The 20172-nt window shown below is 41.1% G+C and overlaps 1 protein-coding gene across 1 annotated transcript in view; it reads right to left on the bottom strand.

Moving 5' to 3' along the window:
* The window catches only part of ZNF451 (zinc finger protein 451), an 84472-nt gene that overhangs the window by 18732 nt on the left and 45568 nt on the right, over positions 1-20172 (bottom strand). Inside the window, exons 8-13 of the mRNA XM_004605873.2 lie at positions 18201-18354; positions 17088-17235; positions 11113-12716; positions 7928-8068; positions 4574-4704; positions 648-834 (exon numbers count right to left, since the gene is read on the bottom strand). Of these exons, the coding sequence (XP_004605930.1) occupies positions 648-834; positions 4574-4704; positions 7928-8068; positions 11113-12716; positions 17088-17235; positions 18201-18354 (2365 nt within the window). The remainder of the gene's footprint in view (positions 1-647; positions 835-4573; positions 4705-7927; positions 8069-11112; positions 12717-17087; positions 17236-18200; positions 18355-20172) is intronic.

Here is a 20172-nt window from a genome sequence, read left to right as displayed (position 1 = left end):
AGGAAAAAAAAAAACAACAAACATAAAACTGCTCCCAGTAATCAGGGAGAAAGTTACTACTCCTTACAAGGAACTAGAGTCCTTCTGGCTTTTAGTTTGCCCCAGTCTGCATGTCAAATGGTCTAATATTTTGGTTTGGTACTGTCATATCATTATGTAATGCTTTTCTGAAAAACTGAGGATAAATTTGAAATTCCAGAAGTGAAGGTCTGGATTCTAAATTCTGCAAAACGGTACTCATGTATTTGAAACGGCAGATATCTTTTTGCAGCACAAATATGCATTTTATCTATCAGTTAGGAAAAAAAAAAAGATTCCTGAGGCCAGGATGTGGCTGAAGCAGTCAAGCACCTGCCTGCATGTGCAAGCACTTTGTGGTTCACAGACTTCACAGGGTGCAGCCCAGCACCACTGGGCTGAACACTGCCTGCGGGGTCCCCACAGGAAGAGTCAAGAAAATAAAGAAAGAAGTTACTCCCACTTGTATGACAGGAAGAGAAAGATAAGTAAGCAGACAGATAAATGCACAGAGCAGGAAGGTTCAGTGAGCAGGCGACAATTCACTAGTGGGCAGCAGTTTATTGGTGTTTCTCAGCAGTGAAATCTTCTCCTTTTTGGCGGTTTGCACTGTGACTGCAGCTGCATACCTTTGGTGGTATCAGATATGCTATTCAACAAGGCACACATCATATCTCCCTCTAAGTGGTGAGGGTTTAGTATATGTGCTGGCCGCTGAGTTTTCTTAAACTGATTCTCCAGCTCCAGAAAACCTTGATCTCCTGAGAGGATGGTGAAGGGAATTTGCTTTGGCAGCTGTTCATCTAAACGGCCAGCCTAAAAGGAAACATATGACCTTAAGTTCATAAAAAAACATTAAGTGTTAGCATTTTAGTTTTTCTAATTTTTGCATTTAATTCAGTTTATAACTCAGTGAACACATATCTACAAAGTATACTTAGTGTGTTCCCTATAAGCCCTTCAGAAATGAAACATTACAAAAATTTTATCAACTATAAAATATTATTAATTATAAGATGAACAATTTGATGTCACACCAAAAGGAATCCCTTACATGAAGCTAGGAGAAGAGATACTTTTTTTCATCCAAAAATTAGAAATCAGGGACCAGAACAATAGTACAGCAAGTAGGACGTTTGCCTTGCATGTGGCAAATCTGGGTTCAATTTCCTGGCATTTCACATGGTCTCCCAAGCACTGCCAAGAGTAATTCCTGAGTGCACAGACAGAAATAACCTCTGAGCATCGATGGGTGTGATCCAAAATGCAAAAAAAAAAAAAAAAAATTCTAGAGAAGAGGTAAGAAAGGCCATGTGCATGACTTAATATTGGCATCAGATAAATGAAAAAAGAAATGTAGTAAATGTAGTTTTAACTTTAAGCTGAGACTCACAAATCTGGAAGAGAGCAACATGATAAAGATGTCTCCTCACCCAGTGCCAGGATGACTTTATCTGGGAGCCTTGAAGAGGGACAGGTGTGTCCCTCTGCCTGTCCCAAATGAACCCTAGCAGATGCAAACTTCCAGAACCCAATTGCCATCATGTACATGGCTGACCTTGTCCAGTGCCCACCATGCATGAGAATGAATTCGATGAAAAACCTAGGTATGAGGGCATTGTGACTGAAATCTACAGGCTCACCTGGAGTTGAGAATGGGTCCCTCCTCCCATGTCCCTGTGCTTCTGGGTTCCTGGTTGTCACACCCACTAACTGCCACTGGGCGTCATTTAAGCACATTAACAGTCATGATCCAGAGACTCAAAAATAAATCTTGGAAGAGAGCAACACACTGCAGAGATGCCTCCAGACCCCAAATCACCATTCAGGTAAAAATTTAACTCCAGCTCTAGCATCATAGTTAAAATTTTAGAATTTCTGCACGATATCTCATACTCTACACCACTGATATACCTACTCTATACCAATGATGTACCAGGTATAAGGGAGAAGGCAAACAATCTTGATTTTTTAAAAAAAATTTGCACATATATACATATATACGTAGATATATGAGTATACACACACACACACACACACAAGCCTCAACCTGTAACATCATAACAAGCAATACAAAATAAATTATTTAGCATCTGCCTTTGGGGCAGGCTTGGGTGGTGGTTGGTTAAATCCAAAATAATGATGGTGGGAAGGTCTAATGATGGTGGGATTGGTGTTGAAATATTGAATGTAATTTACTGTGAACAATTTTATGAAAATGAAATTTAAAAAAATTTAAGCAGCAGTCAAGTTTACAGGGTAAATTTTGGGCATTGGTCTGACATGTATCTTTAAACAGAGAATTCAAATTGGATGTCATCAGTGATCAAATGTGTAAAGAGAAATTCATGGGCTATTATTACTTATATTTCAACCAAAAAAACATAGATCACCCACACTGTTTCAATATTAATATAAAATATGCTAATAAAAATTATAAAGGAATTTGTTAAAAATTAACTGGGTCTTGGGTTGGCAGGTTTTCTAGGTGACTAGCAGTAAATGCAAATCCTATCTAGGTCAAAAGTGATTGTCGGGGCTGGAGCAATAGCACAGTGGGTAGGGCATTTGCCTTGCACGCGGCCAACCTGGGTTCGATTCCCATCATCCCATATGGTCCCCTGAGCACCGCCAGGGGTAATCCTTGAGTGCAGAGCCAGGAGTAACCCCTGTGTATCGCTGGGTGTGACCCAAAAAACAAAATCAAAATGATTGTCAAAGTGCCTAATTTCAAGCCAGTCAAGATGTAAAAATATTTTAGCATGTATCAAGTACAGTGTTTTCCCTCAATCTAATCTTAAGTAGCTGAGGGTACACTATGTGTAGCTGAAGACTCTGTTAGGAACTGGGAAGAAAGTAGAAAATAAGTATGCTATGTAATTCTGCTCCCATAGTAGAACCTGATAGGTATAAATACAGTACTGGAGAATGGCCTACAGTGTCATTATAAGTGGGGGGAAAAAACCCAAAACGGTCTCAGATTCCCATTCCGTTGTCTCCTGTTTTGAAGTTAAAGGCCATACCCAGTGATGCTGTGTAGCGGTGGCTCACAGCTGTCCTGGGGAGGCCATGTGCTGCTGGAGTGCAAACCCAAGGCAGGTGCTCTATCACCTGAGCTACCGCCACGGCCCCTCACATTAGATTTTTTTGTTCTGTTATGCTTTGGTTTTGAGGCCACACCTGGCTATGCTCAGGTGTTGTATATTAACCCTGTTTTAGGCTTCATCAGTGAATTGCCCCTTTTCTTCCTCCCAGAGAAGCTTACAGTACTCTTACGAGCACCCCAACCTCCTTCCCTTTGTGCTTTATCTCTCACTGTCATAGTTCCCCAAGTCAGACTTGGTTACTTATAAGCCAAAACTTTCTGGTAGTTCTGGACTCTAGTATTTGTAGTCAGTTACCTGCTTTTCAATTTCCCCTATATCCTTTTCATATTTTACTATAAAGCAGTTCTTTGCTTAAACACAGAAAGACCTTAATGGTATACTCCTAATATTTGGGAGTTGACGGACTCTGAAATATATCCTGAGCATCCATCATAATTACTTGACTCAGGCTTTGGTTGTCGTAGTTCCTAACACCCAAAAAGGGAGGTCCTGAGGACTGGGATGGATCCGGGGCGAGTGGCAAAGCTACTCCAGCACCAAAATTTAACAGTCTAGAAAGCATAAATGCATGATCTTGATACTTGCTATTTTGCCTTAAGAGACAGAACCCCCATGTGAAGGACAAGCTGAACCGTCCTGAGGACTTAGTCTGCAATTTAGGGTAAAAGTCTTGCTTGCCCTCGGAGCCCAGAGAACTAAATTTTGGAATCTTTATCTAATATTGTGTTTATCCAAACAACTGCAAGTATTGATAAGAAGTAAACTTAAATGCTTAATATGTACAACCAGAGGGAAAGAGAAAAGCAATATAGATGTCCCTGGGAGACAGTGTCACTAAGAGAATTGCCTCCATTAAAATGCTTGACCTCGGGGCTGGAGCAATAGCACAGCGGGTAGGGTGTTTGCCTTGCACACGGCTGACCCGGGTTCTAATCCCAGCATCCCATATGGTCCCCTGAGCACCGCCAGGGGTAATTCCTGAGTGAAGAGCCAGGAGTAACCCCTGTGCATCGCCGGGTGTGACCCAAAAACCAAAAAAAAAAAAAAATGCTTAACCTCTGTAAATGATCAATCACACCTAAATGCAGTCCAACACCTCAAACCCCTTCACATGTTCTTTAAGTATGCTAGCAGCTCTGCATTAAATGGGCCATTTGACTACCTATTCGAGTCCCTCACCTCTTTGTTCCTCTGCTAGAGAAGCCTGGGCAGGCGGCTTTCAGCCACTGGATGCACGCTTCACAGCACCCACACTTTGTAAACTCACGCTCAGGGCTTAGTCCTGACACTCTGCCCTGAAATCACTCCAGACAGGCTCAGGGGACCATGTGTGGTGGCAGGGATCAAACCCGAGTCTGCCACATACAAGGCAAGTGCCCTACCTAGACAAATACCCACATATGGGCTGTTGCTCTAATCCCAGATTTTTAAAGAAAACAATGACTTACATGCATGCATATAGCAAAATCAGCAGCATCTTTTCTTTTACTACAGCGAGGATGAAGGAAGAAGCAGCCAATCCTGTTCAGGTAATTATAGATCTTACAGTTTAGTGGAGGCTTCCAATTAGTGTTTCCTCCTAATATTTTCAGAAAAGAGATAAATAAATAAGTCAAACAAAGATGGAAAAGAACAACTGGATTCACTGGATACAAGTGAAAACCTATCAGTAAAAAACACATATTAGACGGCGCCACTCTCCACCGAGATGTGACCCGAGTGGCAACACGTGTGTGGCCTCTCCGTTGCTGGATGACCATGATCCCAGAGGCCAGCTAAACTACTTTTGGTACCAGCAGCTTCTTGCAGAAATGTCTCTAGACTGTGAACTAAGCCACGGCCCCATGCAGCCCCAGGAGGGGAAAGGTTTTTCTCTCTCCTCTTTTCCTTTCCGGGGGGAAAGGCGTAGCGAGCGCCATCTTATAAGGACCACTAAAGAGGGGTACGAGCTTGCAATGATGAAATTTACGGCAGAAATCCAAAAGAGCGCAGCTGCTGTTGCAGCCATGCGACCTCATATCCCTTCATTCTCAGCAATGGAAAACAAATTATCAAATGCTTCCTTTTCAGCAGATCTGATTTTGGGGGGAAACTCCAAACAATAATAGTGAATTTTATGTGGAAATATTGAATGTAATCAAAGTAAAGAAAAAGTAAAGTGAAAATTATCAGCTACACAGGCGGGGGTGTGGAAGGGGAGGTATACTGGGGTTCTTGGTGGTGGAATATGTGCACTGGTGAAGGGATGGGTGTTTGACCATTGTATAACTGAGACTAAAGCCTGAAAGCTTTGTAACTTTCCACATGGTGATTCAATAAAAAATTTTAAAAATTAAAAAAAAAAACACATATTAGAAAAAAATTTTCTAGAGGAAAAGAATTAAATTAGAATGCATTAAGACCTCAGCTCTTACGCACATGCCACCATCTTATTTCTTTACCATCTTGGAAAAGATTCCGAACCAAAAGTAATACAGATGAAAAATTTCTAAGGACTCTCATTCTATAGGCATTAGAAGGTTTCTGTCTTTACAAACGCCATGGCTGTTTAGTCTATTAAAATGATGGGAAATCAACAAAGCTAGACCTACTAAAAGATGATATTGGCAAACTTAACAAGACCCATGTATATTTATATACATACACGCACACGCATTCATGCACACGCACACACGCACACACACAGATCTGTTTTTTGTTCTGGGGCCATATTCCGCTGTGCTCAGAGATCACTCCTGGTCGTGCTCAGGGGACCATATGCTGTGCAGGGGATCAAACTCAGGACAGCTGCACTCAAGGCAAATGTACTCTGTATTACTTCTCCTGCCAAACAAAAGTATCTTCTTTTTTAAAAAATTTTTTAAATTTTTTTAATGAATCACCATGAGGTATAGTTACAGACTTACAAACTTCCGTGCTTATGTTTCAGTCATACAATGATCAAGTCCCCATGCCTCCACCAGTGACCATTCTCCAGCACCAATGTTCCCAGTATCCCTCCCACTACCCCATCATCCCCCCACCACCACCTCTGTGGCAGGCGCGTTGCCTTTTACTCTCTCTCTCTTCCTTTAGGTGTTCTGGATTGCAATACAGGCATTAAGTGGCCATCATGTTCGGTCTGTAGTCTACCTTCAGCATGCATCTCCCATCCCGAGTGGGCCCTCCAAGCGACCTTTACTTGGTGGTCCCTTCTCTTCCTGAGCTGCCTAACAAAAGCATATCTTAAATCACAATCACCTGCTTCCCATCAAACGTGAAAGACGTCTATCAGAAGCACCTCCTCCAGCTGCAGTCAGTGGCTCACATGGAGCTGCTCATTTGTGAATAGTAAAGAGAAACTGAGAGGGCAGTGATGGCAAACTGACAAGGTCACTAGTATGACTGCTATGAGGCTCAAGTTGAAAGCAACCTCTAGAAAGATAGTTGTATACTTTGCAAAATGTAAATTTCTCAGTCTATTATATTTTGAAAAGGAGAGTATAATGATCAGTTAAGTACGTGCTAGTGACAAATTATGTGGCACAGTTTGTTACAAATTTTTCAGTCTTGGGGTGGAGAAACAGTACAGTGGGTAGGGCGCTTGCCTTGCATGTGGCCAACCCAGGTTTGATCCCTGGCACTCCATATGGTCCCCTGAATCTGCTAGGAGTGATCCGTGAGCAGAGCAAGAAGTCCTGGCACCACTGGGTGTGCCTTCTCCCCCCAAAATAAATTAAAAATTCCAGTCTGCATTTAAAGATACAAAGACTTTGGGAGACACCAAAAAGAGCTATCATATCCAGAAAGAAATGTAAAGAGAACATCTACGGCCATGATCCAGAAACTCACTGTCCTTCTCTCTCAGGAGAGCATAAAACAACATACACCACAGCCATGTTGCTGGACCCTGTGCCAAGTTGTTTCATTCAGGGGACCCTGGGGGGGGGTAAGTGAGGACCCTCCCCTGGAAGCCGAAAACCTCCAGAACCAAACCGCCACCATGCTCACAGCTGAGACACACACACACACACACACACACACACACACACACACACACACACACACACACACACACACACACACACACGTGTGAATGTTCGGGGTAAGTGAGGACCCTCCCCTGGAAGCCGAAAACCTCCAGAACCAAACCGCCACCATGCTCACAGCCCCCCCCCCCCCCCACACACACACACGCGGGAACATTCTCCTAGACCCTGCGGCCATGAATGCGGCTGCACAACATGTCATACCTCACACCACTAATATTCCAAGAGTAGCGCACCATATTCGGTGGAGTTTCAAGTAGAAGGCAACCACTCTTAGAGGAAAATATAAGCACACAAGGTTCAATCTTCAACAACATGTTAGTAAGTAATCTTTTATAGAAGGCCTTAATGACCCCTGGATGAAATACAACCATCTTCACACACTTTCCTCTAAGGAAACTTTTTTGGATCACTTTCAATGGTTTATTCATAATGAACAATACAAAATAAATTATTTCAGTTCTGCTTTGGGGCAGGGGTTGGGGTTCGGGATGGAAACATCCCAAATACGGTGGTGGGAAGGTGTTATAGTGGTGGGAGTGGTGTTTGAATATTAAATATAATCCGATATTGTGAATTACTTTATAAAAATCAAATAGAGAAAAAAAAATAAGAAAAAGTGCATTAAAATAACTATAATCTAATACTACTCACATGTTCTACTCAGGAAAGTTCAAGAGTGCTTTTAAAGTAAGCCATTTCTTAAGGGAAAAGTTAACAGAGTTAATCTCAAAAGTTTTCCTTATTAACCTCATCCTGATCTTCCCTTATTACCTTGAAAGCCCCAAATAAATGTTCCTTGGTTAAGATGTCCTGGTAGATGACCAAAAAAGTTCGACCAGTTATCAAAATCTACAAAGACTATATGAGTCATGGTTCGCAGGTAATCCAAGTCTGGAAGCTCAACTTCTTCATCTGAGAAGACAGAAAAAATTTATATCAATTCAGTAATAATTAAAAATATTTTAATTTCTCAAAATTATGCTAAAAGTATTAGAGAATAAACAAAAGTATTATTTCTGCATGTATCATCCCTATCTAAACATTTCCATAAAATGCAAACATGTTCACAACACAAAATATTTAAATCAGATTAAAAGCATGGGTTATGTACCTGTTCTAAACATAAGCCATTTGATCTAAGCTTTTTGGAGGTAGGGGTGGAGAGGTGTTTGGGTCACACCCTGCAGAACTCAAGACTTATTTCTGACTCTGAAGCTCGGGGATCACTCCTGACGGGGCTTAGGGAACCATATTGAACCTAGGTAGGCCACATGGAAGACAAACAGTGTACCTGTACTCTCTTTCCAGCCTGTAACCTGTTTTTTAAAAAAAGGTCATGGAGGGGAGTGGGGGAATGGTGGGACATACACCCAGTGATATTCAGAGCTTATTCCAAGCTCAGAGCTTACTCCAAACTTCCAAGCTCTGTGCTCAGGGATTCCTATATAGGGTCCCAAAGTTCAAACCCAACTTGGATGCCTGCAAGGCAAGTGTCTTAACCCCTGTGCATTGCCGAGTGTGACCCAAAGAGCCAAAAAAAAAAAAAAAGACTGATTCATTAGTAGCACTCTAGCTCTATGATGGGTAACACCTTAGAATATAAATGAAACTCAGCGCAACCTTTCTATAAAGTGGTGCATATATTCTTAAATAACTTTCAGTCCACCTAAGAGTACTTTAATATTACTGCTATCCACTCCCATCTTCAAGCACCCACTTTCCTATATCTTTTCCTAAAATATAATAAATTATATATTTAGAAACAAGAACACAGAAGAACAAAGAACAAGGAACATAAAACATAAGAACACTAAAGAACAAAAGTAAGTGAGGAACATAAAACGAAGTGGCCACTGTCTCACTGCTTGGAGCAGAGTCAAGTAAGTCTGCAATATGTCACTTCATCATGGCACTCATACAAAACGTGGTGCCACTAAACGTTTGATGATGAGATCTACATATGCTCTACAGGCTATATGTCATCAAACTTCCTTGAACTGTAGGTACCTATAACTGAATAGAGGGAATAGCAAAAACATAGCAATGGTAAAAGGTTTCTGAGTGTTCAAGGTCCAAAAATTAGGAACCAGAGAAAAAGAACAGTGGGTAGGGTACTTGCCTTCCACATGGCAGACCTAAGTTCAATCCCAGAACCCCAGTTCATCTCCTGAGCACTGCTAGGTTGTGGCAAAAAAAAAAAAAAAAAAAAAATCAAACATGTAATGAATTCAAGGTTTTTCTGGCAATTCACAGCAGTGCTACATTTTTCATAAAAAAGGGTCTCATATGGGATAAAGGTTAAGAAACCCTGCTACAGAGCAAGCACATAAAATTTCAGTGGTTCATTAAAATACTGTAGCACTGTCTTCCCCTTGTTCATCAATTTGCTCGAGCGGGTACCAGTAACGTCTCCATTGTGAGACTTATTGTTACTGTTTTTGGCATATCAAACACTCCATGGGTAGTTTGCCAGGCTCTGCCGTGTGGATGGGATACTCTCGGTAGCTTGCTGGGCTCTCCGAGAGGGATGGAGGAATCGAACCCGGGTAAGCCTCGTGCAAGGCAAACGCCCTACCTGCTGTGCTATCGCTCCAGCCCATTAATTGTTTCCATTCTACATCACATATTACCAAGTTAAGATTCATTTAAAAGGATAGCCTTAAAAAGTACTCTTAATAAAACAAATTATTCTTTTTTTGCTTTTTGGGTCACACCTGGTGATGCACAGGGGTAATTACTCCTGGCAGCTTTGCACTCAGGAATTACTCTTGGCGGTGCTCAGGGAATCGAACTGGGAATCGAACCTGGGTCAGCTTCATGCAAGGCAAACATCCTATTCACTGTCCTATCACTCCAGCCCCAAAACAAATTATTCTTTTAAATAAAATAAAAATACACTCCCTAAACTCAACCTTCTCTACAGAAGGAAAAGGTGACCCATATCTCATTCCCAACTCCCATGTTTCCTTATTACCACTTGTAGCTACTTCTAATTGTTACTTTAGATAAAAATCTTGACTCCAAGAAACTCCAAACAAAAATAAACAAACTCTGGGGCCAGTGAGAGTAGGAGGTCAGGACAGAGTGGCCTGCAAGTATAAGACTTTGAGTTCAATCCTGGCACAAAAATTCCCGGTGATTCCTGGGCACATCCTGGGACCTTTGCACTAAGCTATACGATCCACAGATATTCAGTTGGTAAAATATCCATAGGAATGGATCTGAGCCCCCATGTGAAGCAACACAACAGAGAGTGTGAGCCCTGGTGAGCACCACAACTTAAAACGAAGCACAACCACAGGCAAGCACTTACTTGTTGAAGGATCAAGATGGCCCCAAGTGGGCTCCACTGTGACTTGCGTACCTCAACTCTGAGTGCAAGTCCTGGTGAGCACTGCGCAAGCGCCAAAACTAAGAGCACCACAAACTTCACTGAATGCCACAATTAGATGGGTGACACTGGGTGAGCATCACAGAGAAAACTATGGGCCCCAGAGCCTGGTGTCTGTGTGATCCCCACCCATTCAACAACATCACTGATCACAACCTCAGTGACAAAGGGAGGAGGAGAGGGAACCTCTTTTTAAATTTTTAAAACTCAGAATGTCCAGGATAATTTTTGAATCTAACTTTTAGAAAAGCTATCTAGTTCCTTATCTCTCAAAATCTGTTTTCTGTAAAAAAAAAAAAGAAAATTTCACTAAAATAAGAAGGATTATTTATGCTAATATATACTACGGCCCTAAAATTTAAAGAATGGCTGGATAAAAAAATAAAAACAGAAATCACTAGACATATACATTACTATAATAAATATGGTACCATACTGTTACATTTTGTGCTTGAAAACGGAACCGTTAGCTTTCACAAAAATGAGGGTTTCAATGGCTACAGTACACAAAATTTCTAAGTCAGTGTAAGACACTTGCAAAGACATTAGAGTTGTAGTTGCATACCTATATTCTGAGCGCTTACGTCATTCTCGGTTGCTTTCTCTGTGTCTGGGTGTTTTGGGTGATTCGCTGTCTGTTTCAGTTTTCTCTCTGTACGTGAGCCACCGGCGGCAAACTTGTATGGGCTTGTTTTCTCAGATCCAAAATGAGCCACGCTGGGTTTCTGTAAAAAGCAGTGCTTTTTATGGAAGTGCTGCTGGGCGCTTTCGGGATCGTGAAACGATTTCGTGCAGGTGCCACACTTGATGACATACTTCTGTTCTTCTTTCCCACTTTTCCCTTCTGCGTGTGCCTGATGGGTATGCACGTTCATGTCGGTGACACTCTGTGCTGTGGCCGAGCACAAACTGCAGCGGAACCACAGCTTACCCTTTTCCAGCATGGTTTGGAGACACCTGCTGTAATCCTCCCTCCGGTTAACTTTACAGATGTAACTCTCGTGGCACCCACAGGACAGCAGGTTGCTGGTCTCTATTACTGAAAAATCATCCTCCGTTTTAATGGAAGTTTCCATTTTTTCTGACACAAAGACATAATCTATGCTGTGGCACTCCTTATAGTGATTCAGAAAGGCTTCTTCCACATTAAAGATGAGATCACAAAGGCCACAAAAATACTTAATCTTTATATCATTATCGTGCTCGTCTTGGCAATGTCGATTCAGGGTTTCTATCTTGTGGAAAGTCTTCTTGCAATGGGCACAGCTGTATCTGTGGAACTGGTGACTTGTTAAGGACATGCAGTGCTGTCTCACACATTCTTGGGAATCAAACATGTCTTCACAAATTCGGCACTGCCATTTACCCCTTGGAGGGCTGTTCCCTGGGGAATGATCAGCAATGGTAATAACTGAGATGGGATTGTTATCAGTCAAGTTACTCACCCATGGTGTAGAGGATGACGGCACAGTTTCACTCTCTACCTCATCTGTCTCATAAAAATATCTGTGTCCACTATGAAATTCTGTCACATGAGCCATGATTGTTTCCTTTCTCATTAACTCCTTTTTGCATGTCCGACACCAAAAAAGAAAGTTATTTAAATGTGCCCCTCCGTGAAACCTGCTCATATGCAAACGGATGACCCCTGAATCTTCACACACCTTTCCACAGACCACACACTTATAACACATCGTGTTTGCTGAGAAAACATGTTTTTCTACTGCCTCTTCACTGGGGAATTGTTGATGACATTCACAAAACCAAGTTTTAACTGATTTTTCTTTTTGGGCACAAATCATACCTATATGGCTCTTATCATCTAAATTCATCTTCTTTCTCGGAATGATGTTACAATCTTGTGCATTAAAATCTTGAATAGGCATTGCTCTTTTAAGTGATGAAAATTTTGATCGTTCAAGTGACAGGTGCAAGTCTGAAGGAGACTTATTCCCTTCATGGCTGTGGCAGTAAAGTAAGATTGATTCTTCCACTGAGTTAATTACTCGGATATTGTGTCCTGAATTCTGCTTGTGATTTTGGGTACTGATTTCATCCACAAAGACTTGGTTGCAATCTGGACAATAACCTCTAAATATAAATTGCTCCACTACCTGGACAATGCTCTTCTCAGCTATAGCTACAGGACCAGCATTTCGACAACGAACTCTAAATTAGGGAGGAAGGGAAAAATAAAGTTCCATAAGAATTTTCCAAATATGGGGTCTCATGTGTAAGAAGCATAAAATGAACAATGCACACAGAAGTACTTAGGATATTTTTTAAAGATACAGGTGTTATAATATTCAAGTATCTCAAAATACTACTACCTACATTTTGTCTGAGTCCACCACATACAGAGGATAAAACTAGAATCAAAAGATTTAAGAAAAATAAGAAAACTGAAAACAGTATCAAATGAAAGGACAGAAGAAATTTCAGCAATTAAGAACACTATGAGAAGCGTCTCGAAAACCTAGTTCAATCCTTTAAGAACTGATTCACTTCATGTCAGGATATGCCCTTGACATAACTGCCTTTATTCTAAAGAACCAAGTTCAATTAAAATGACACACTATTCCAGAAATACCTACGCTCTGGTGTTGGAGTGACAGTACAGCAGGTAAGGTGTTGTCTTTCCTGTGGCAGCCCCAGGTTTGATATCTGGCACCCCACATGGTCCCCAAGCCAAGTCACGAGTGATCCCTGAGTGCAGAGCCAGAAGTCCTGAGCACTGCTGGGTGTGCCCCCACCCCACCAAAAAATTGCTTCAAACTGTCTTTCCTTTACTATTATAAAGTTCAAAGAGAATAAACCTGATGATATTTTAAAAGCAGAAAAGTATGATCGTAATTCTAGTGGAATTAAATTGGATACAAATAATTATAAAAACTCCAAAAATTTTACAAATTAAATCTTAAATTTTTGTTTGTTTGGAGCCACACCCAGCAGTATGCTGGGTTTACTCCTGGTTCTGTGCTCCGGGATCATTCCTGGTGGGCTTGCAGAACCATCAGGGTGCCAGGGACTGAACCATGGTCACCTGCGTGCCAGGCAAGTGCCCTACCTGCCCACTGTACTATCACTCTGGCCTAGAGCCTTTAGTCTTTATAAGTTGATATATTTCTAATTAATATATGGTTCAAATAAGAAATCAAGAGGAAAAAGGTAAAAACAATACTTATTTTTTTGGTGTGGGTTATGATATTTAAATCTACCCAGCTCTACGCTTGGGGACCATGTGGCATAGGGGGTTGAACCTGGGCCTCCTGCGTGTGAAGCATGCCAATGAGCTATCTCTGCAGTCCAAAAGAAAAAATATTTTTAACTGAATGGAAGTTGAAAAACCTAGCAAAATGTGATGCAGGAAAATCAAGTATTAGAGGTTTAAATCAAGCATTATAGCTTTAAATGTTTACACAGAAGAGGTTCACAGTTAATCTAAGTTTCTTCCTTGAATAGCTAAAAAAGGGAGAAGGGCATTGGAATCCTTGATGGGGGTACACTGAGGATTAGTGTGGTGTTGGGATTAAGTGCATGAGAAACCATTATTAACAGTTCTGAAAACCACAAGATTTCATTTAATGCACACACACGAAGAGAGAGAGAGAGAGAGAGAGAGAGAGAGAGAGAGAGAGAGAGAGAGACAGGGACAGAGAGAGACAGAGACAGAGACAGAGAGAAGAAAAGCAGGAGCCCCAGAGATGAGGGTCAGTGGCAGAGTGCCAGCTATGCAGACCTAAGGCTAACGGATTGTTCCCTGGCATAGTCCCACAATGCCAACTGTGACCTTTGGTGCACCACTGTCTCATTCCCAGGTGCCACACCCTACCTACCAGCTGTAATTTGCTCTGGCCCCATGAACATTTTTTTGAAAGCAAATTTTAAGAAAATGAATGAAATGAAAATATATCCCTGAAGCAAGAATAAATAATAATTTCTCAAATAGGACAGAAAATATTAGCGTGAAAGGAGAAAAAAAAAGTATGCTTCGGGGGCTGGAGTGATAGCACAGCGGGTAGGGCGTTTGCCTTGCAAACAGCCGACCTGGGTTCGATTCCCAGCATCCCATATGGTCCCCTGAGCATCACCAGGGGTAATTCCTGAGTGCAGAGCCAGCAGTAACCCCTGTGCATTGCCGAGTGTGACCCCCCCAAAAAGAAAAAGTATGCTTCATGAGAAATAAGACTTAATGCTTCTGCCGAGCCATGAAGAGGTGAAGGCACCTGCCTTGCAAACGGCAAGCCCAGTGCCATCTGCAGCACCACAGAGGATTCGCCCAGCACCACCAGGAGTTAACTCCTGAGCACAGAGTCAAGAGTAATCCGAGAGCACTGCCCAGTAAGCTACCCCCACCAAACAAAAAAGTTTCTGTTCATCAAAATACATAAGAATATGAATATACATAGTCTAAACAGGGAGAAAATATAACTAGAATACAGGCATCTGACAAAGGATCTGTGCCGAGGAAACATAAAGAACTCTAACCAACTATTAAAAATGGAAAACAGGGCCAGAGAGATAGCACAGGAGTGAAAGTGTCTGCCTTTCATGTGGCTGATACTGGTTCAATCCCTGGCTCTGCAGCAGATCTGCCAACCTCTGCCAAGAGTGATTCCTGAGCAGAGTGAAAAATAAGCCCGGGACACTGCTGGATGCGATTCCAAAAATCAAAAAAATAAAAAGGCAAACAAATCCAATTTTTATTTTTTGTTTTTTTAGATTTTTGGGTCACCCAGGAATGCTTAGGCTCTGCACTCAGTAATTACCCCTGGTACAAAGACTATATGTGGGATGCCAGGGATTGAACCCGGATTGGCAGCGTGCAAGGCAAATACCCTACCTGCTGTACAGACCCCCACAAATCCAATTTTTAAAAGTCAAATTGAACAAATGTTTCACAGATGCTACAGATGAAATACACCAGCAGACACTCAAAGCTAAAATAATCTACCCCAAGAGCCCAAAACCAATGTTTGCATTCCTATGTTCACTGCTACCCTAGTCGCAATAGTCATGATCTGGAAACAACACCAGTGCTGAGCAGCCGAGTGGACAAAGAAACTGGTGTATATACAGAATGGGATACTAATCGCTTATAAAAATAAAACAAAATCCCACAATTCACTGCCACATGGAAGGAAATAGAGATTTTCATGATGAGCAGTCAGTGAGGGTAAGCAGACACACTGAGGGTAATGGTTCTGTTTTTACCAGATTGGAGAATATATTTTATTTGAAAGTTGGAGAAAACAAGTGTTCGATTTGAAAAAAACGCAGTTGTTCCATTTAGTAGGTACATGCAAGGCAAATGTCCTACCTGCTGTACTATCCCCTGAATGCATTCTTAAGAAATAACAGGTAAAAAGAGAACTAAGAGATATCACCTAAGTGTATCCTCTAAGTGTAAAGTACAGGCTTTCTGCAAATCAAGATTTATAAAAAATCATCTTATCACTGTCATCCCGTTGTTCATCAATTTGCTTGAGCGGGTACCAGTAACGCCTCCATTGTGAGACTTGTTACTGTTTTTTTTTTTTGTTTTTTTTTTTTTTGCTTTTTTTGGGTCACACCCGGCGATGCACAGGGGTCACCACTCCTGGCTCATGCACTCAGGAATCACCCCTGGCGGTGCTCAGGGGACCATATGGGATGCTGGGATTCGAACCTGGGTCGGCCGCGTGCAAGGCAAACGCCCTACCCGCTGTGCTATCGCTCCAGCCCCTTGTTACTGTTTTTGGCATATCAAATATGCCACGGGTAGCCTGTTGGGCTCTCCGAGAGGGGCGGATGAATCAAACCCGGGTCAGCCGAGAGCAAGACAAATACCCTACCTGCTGCACTATTGCTCCAGCCATCTATAAAAAATAAATATAACAAAATTTCATAAGATAAACAAATTTCTAAATTAACCAGTTATTGTATATTAAAGAGCATTACTTTTTAATATACAAAAATGTTTTTTAAAGAGTTTATTATTTGAGGACAGAGGAGTATTTATGGATAAATGATGTCATATCTAGGATTTGCTTCAAATCAGAATTTCTAGAGGGAAATCTTAGAACTAGAATGAGTGCCCTGTGCTGTTAACTATCAAAGGTGATGAAAGGTACATTACTATTTATCATACTGCCTTCCTTTCATATACAGATTAATAATATTATAAAGATTTTAACATATTAAACTGGAATCTTGATAATCTGGAGATTTGACTCTCATTAAAATTTAATCTTTCGTATGTACAAGACTTTTCATTCTGGATGACTTAAAATCAAAGTTTGATTTTTAACTCCTCTTTTTTGGACACTCAGGAAAACAAACACAGAACTTAGAAACTTATTTTACTTTCATAATCAGAGCAATATATCAACTTCTCACTTCTAACTTCATTATGCTAACTTGGGTTAGTTTCCAGGCAAATGCACATTATCATTTTTAAAGGAAGCATAAAAGCACAAAATAGCCACTAAATTCTCCTCTCACTGGTACAGAATCTACCAGGAGAGATTCCCTTCAAGCGAAGGCCAGACCTATACAAACCTGAAATGGGCAGTAAGCTCCATGTGGGAACACAACGTCTGGTGGCAGGCAACACACTTAACTTGGAATGAGACATCTTTGCACAGAGAGATCAAAAGTTTTTTAGCAAAAGATGGAAATGATATTGGATGTGCAATTCCCCTGTTATCTGAAAGACAAAATAAACCATAACTTGCAAAGCCATTTTACTAGAGTGACCCAACCTTTTTCCCCTTTGACTTTCACAATATCAGTAGAAGTAAATGAAGATAGCAAATTTGTATGATAAAAATCTAAGAAAAAGGGGCCGGAGCGATAGCACAGCGGGTAGGGCGTTTGCCTTGCACGCGGCCGACCCGGGTTCGATCCCCGGCATCCCATATGGTCCCCCAGCACCGCCAGGAGTAATTCCTGAGTGCAGAGCCAGGAGTAACCCCTGAGCATCACTGGGTGTGACCCAAAAAGCAAAAAAAAAAAAAAAAATCTAAGAAAAATAATTTTCTAGAGTTAAGTGCAAAGAATGTTAAATTTACAAAATAAAGGTTGAGTCTTAACTTTGGCACTTTGGTGGTGGTGGGTGGTAGAAATGCAGCAATTTTGCACACATAAACTATTATTATTGTAACTGTAATACTATAGTACACTTCTATTACTGTCACTGTATCTCAAGTATTAAAAAAATTAAAAGGGCTGGGGGGTGGGGTTGGGGGGGAGGTTTACTGTGGTACTTGGTGGAATATGCACTGGTGAAGGGATGGATGTTCGAGCATTGTGTAACTGAGACTTAAGACTGAAAGCTTTGTAACTTTCCACATGGTGATTCAATTAAAAAAATATATATAAATAAATAAAATAAAATGAAAAAATTAAAGTTAAGTCATATCAAAAAGACACCCAAATCCCCAGATACCCTAGACATAGAAAAACATTAACCTAAATATGTTTTCTTTCCAAGTTTCTTGTAATTCTGATAAGGATTGAGAATCTTTATTTTTGAAAATGCAAATTGAGATACAAAATCCTCCACGGCTCTCAAAGTGTAAATATAAGTAATGTCAAGAATTACAGTGTGAAAAATCAACAATGAATGATTCAAGTAAGTTAATAATTTTCAGCAGAAAAGAATTAACATACCACCCAGCTTAAAACTCTGATGAAAATGATTCTTTCCAGACATATGCTTCAAGCACTCATCTTTGCTGCTAAAAAGAAGAAAGCAATTTGGACACGCAAAACACTGAATAATCTGAGGAAGAAGGTTGTTTTTATGTCCATCATTTGCAGCTTCCTAAAATATAAAGGAAACCTGTATTACTGACAACTAAAATCAATATTCAATTGCTCCAACTTAACTTTCAATTGTATATTTATTTGGGATATTCTGGTTTGGGGGCCAAAGCCGTGTACTAAAGCTTGGGGGATGGCCCCAGCAGTGCTCAGCCGACCTCGCAGGGCCAGTGATCAACCTGGGCCTCCCATAGGCAATGCACACACTCTAGCACTTTCTGCCATCTCTCCAGTTCCCTATCTGGGGTTTTGTGTGGCTTTGGAGGGCAAACCCAGGGCCTCACACATGTAAGACAACTTCTTGTTTGTCAAGCACATATCCCCAGACTTCTGTATCACATTTTAACCTTAAAACCCTGAGTAAACTTTTATCATAAAAGAAGACCTAAATGTGAATTCTTTTCTCCCAAAAACGAACTGTGGAGGGCCAGAGCAATAGTACATTTGCCTTGCAGCAGCTGACCTGGGTTCAAGCCAGTGCTGGTCCCCCGAGCACTGCCAGGAGTGATTACTGAGTGCAGAGCCAGGACTAACCCCTGAATAGTACAGTGGGTAGGACATTTGCCTTGCACAGAGTCAACCCACGTTCGATTCCTGGGATCCCATACGGTCCCCCATGCACAACCAAGAGTAAGTCCTGAGAGCAAAGCCAGGAGCAACTTCTGAGTATCACCAGGTGTGGGTCCCCCACACCTATTCCTTTGTTACACTGTGGTCACTTTTCTGGTAACACATTTGTTCTCTCTATATTTTCCAATTTACTTATATCTAGTATCTACATGCAATATCACTAACTTTCTCAAACAAAACTTAATTTACCTATTTATTTCTAGTATACAAATGTTTTCTTCCATAAATTTCTTCACAGAGCACAGCGGTAGGGCATTCGCCTTTCACGAGGCCGACCCGTGTTCGATTCCTCCGTCCCTCTCGGAGAACCCGGCAAGCTACCGAGAGTATCCAGCCCGCACGACAGAGCCTGGCAAGCTACCCGTGGCGTATCAGATATGCCAAAACCAGTAACAAAAGTCTCACAATGAGAGACGTTACTGGTGCCTGCTCGAACAAATTGATGAGCAACGGGATGACAGTGACAGTGACTGACAGTGACTCATTTATAGAAATTGTGAAATAAGCATGCATAGTAGACTGCCATTGTTTTATCATATATTGTTATCCTACAGACTCTTAAGCCTTAGCGAAAACTGTAAGGTTTCTGATTTCATAATACCTATTAGAAATCCCTAAATAAATCTGATATAATTCTCATGCTCCTTAATGTCTGCAAACAACACAGGGTGTGGATTACTAAGATTTAGTCAAGTTTCTGGATGTGGGGCACACAAAGTGATGCTTGGTGGGCTGTAGCATCAAACAAACCCTCAACCTGTTTGAGGGTTGCCCCCGGCGGTTCCAGGAAACATGGTTCTCAGCACTGAACTGGAGTCACCCTACATGCAAGGAAAACGCCTTAATCTCTGAGCTGCCTGGCCGTCAGACCTAATACTGAGATAATATATTATTCTTTTTCAAAAAATTTCAACCAATTCACATATTTCCCCAGCACTGAATGAGACTGAGAACAGTAGATATTATGAAAAATAATAATCAGTAGCATGGATGCTTCTCATGCTTGTCTGACGTATGTGATATTCTTTGTATTTTAGACTGCTAGTGAGTGTGAGAATTTATTCAAACATTTCATATTCTGTGATTGGTTAATTCATAACTTTTAGTCTCATGTTTTAATTCTTTTCAGTTTTTTTTAAAAATTCTTCTCTGTGGTCAACTTGTATCTGTTCATTATAGAAACTCTATC

The sequence above is a fragment of the Sorex araneus genome, chromosome 4, assembly GCF_027595985.1.
Source record: "Sorex araneus isolate mSorAra2 chromosome 4, mSorAra2.pri, whole genome shotgun sequence".
NCBI lineage: Eukaryota > Metazoa > Chordata > Mammalia > Eulipotyphla > Soricidae > Sorex > Sorex araneus.
The sequence above is the reverse complement of the archived record's forward strand: the minus strand, read 5'-3'. Positions and strand labels throughout refer to the sequence as shown.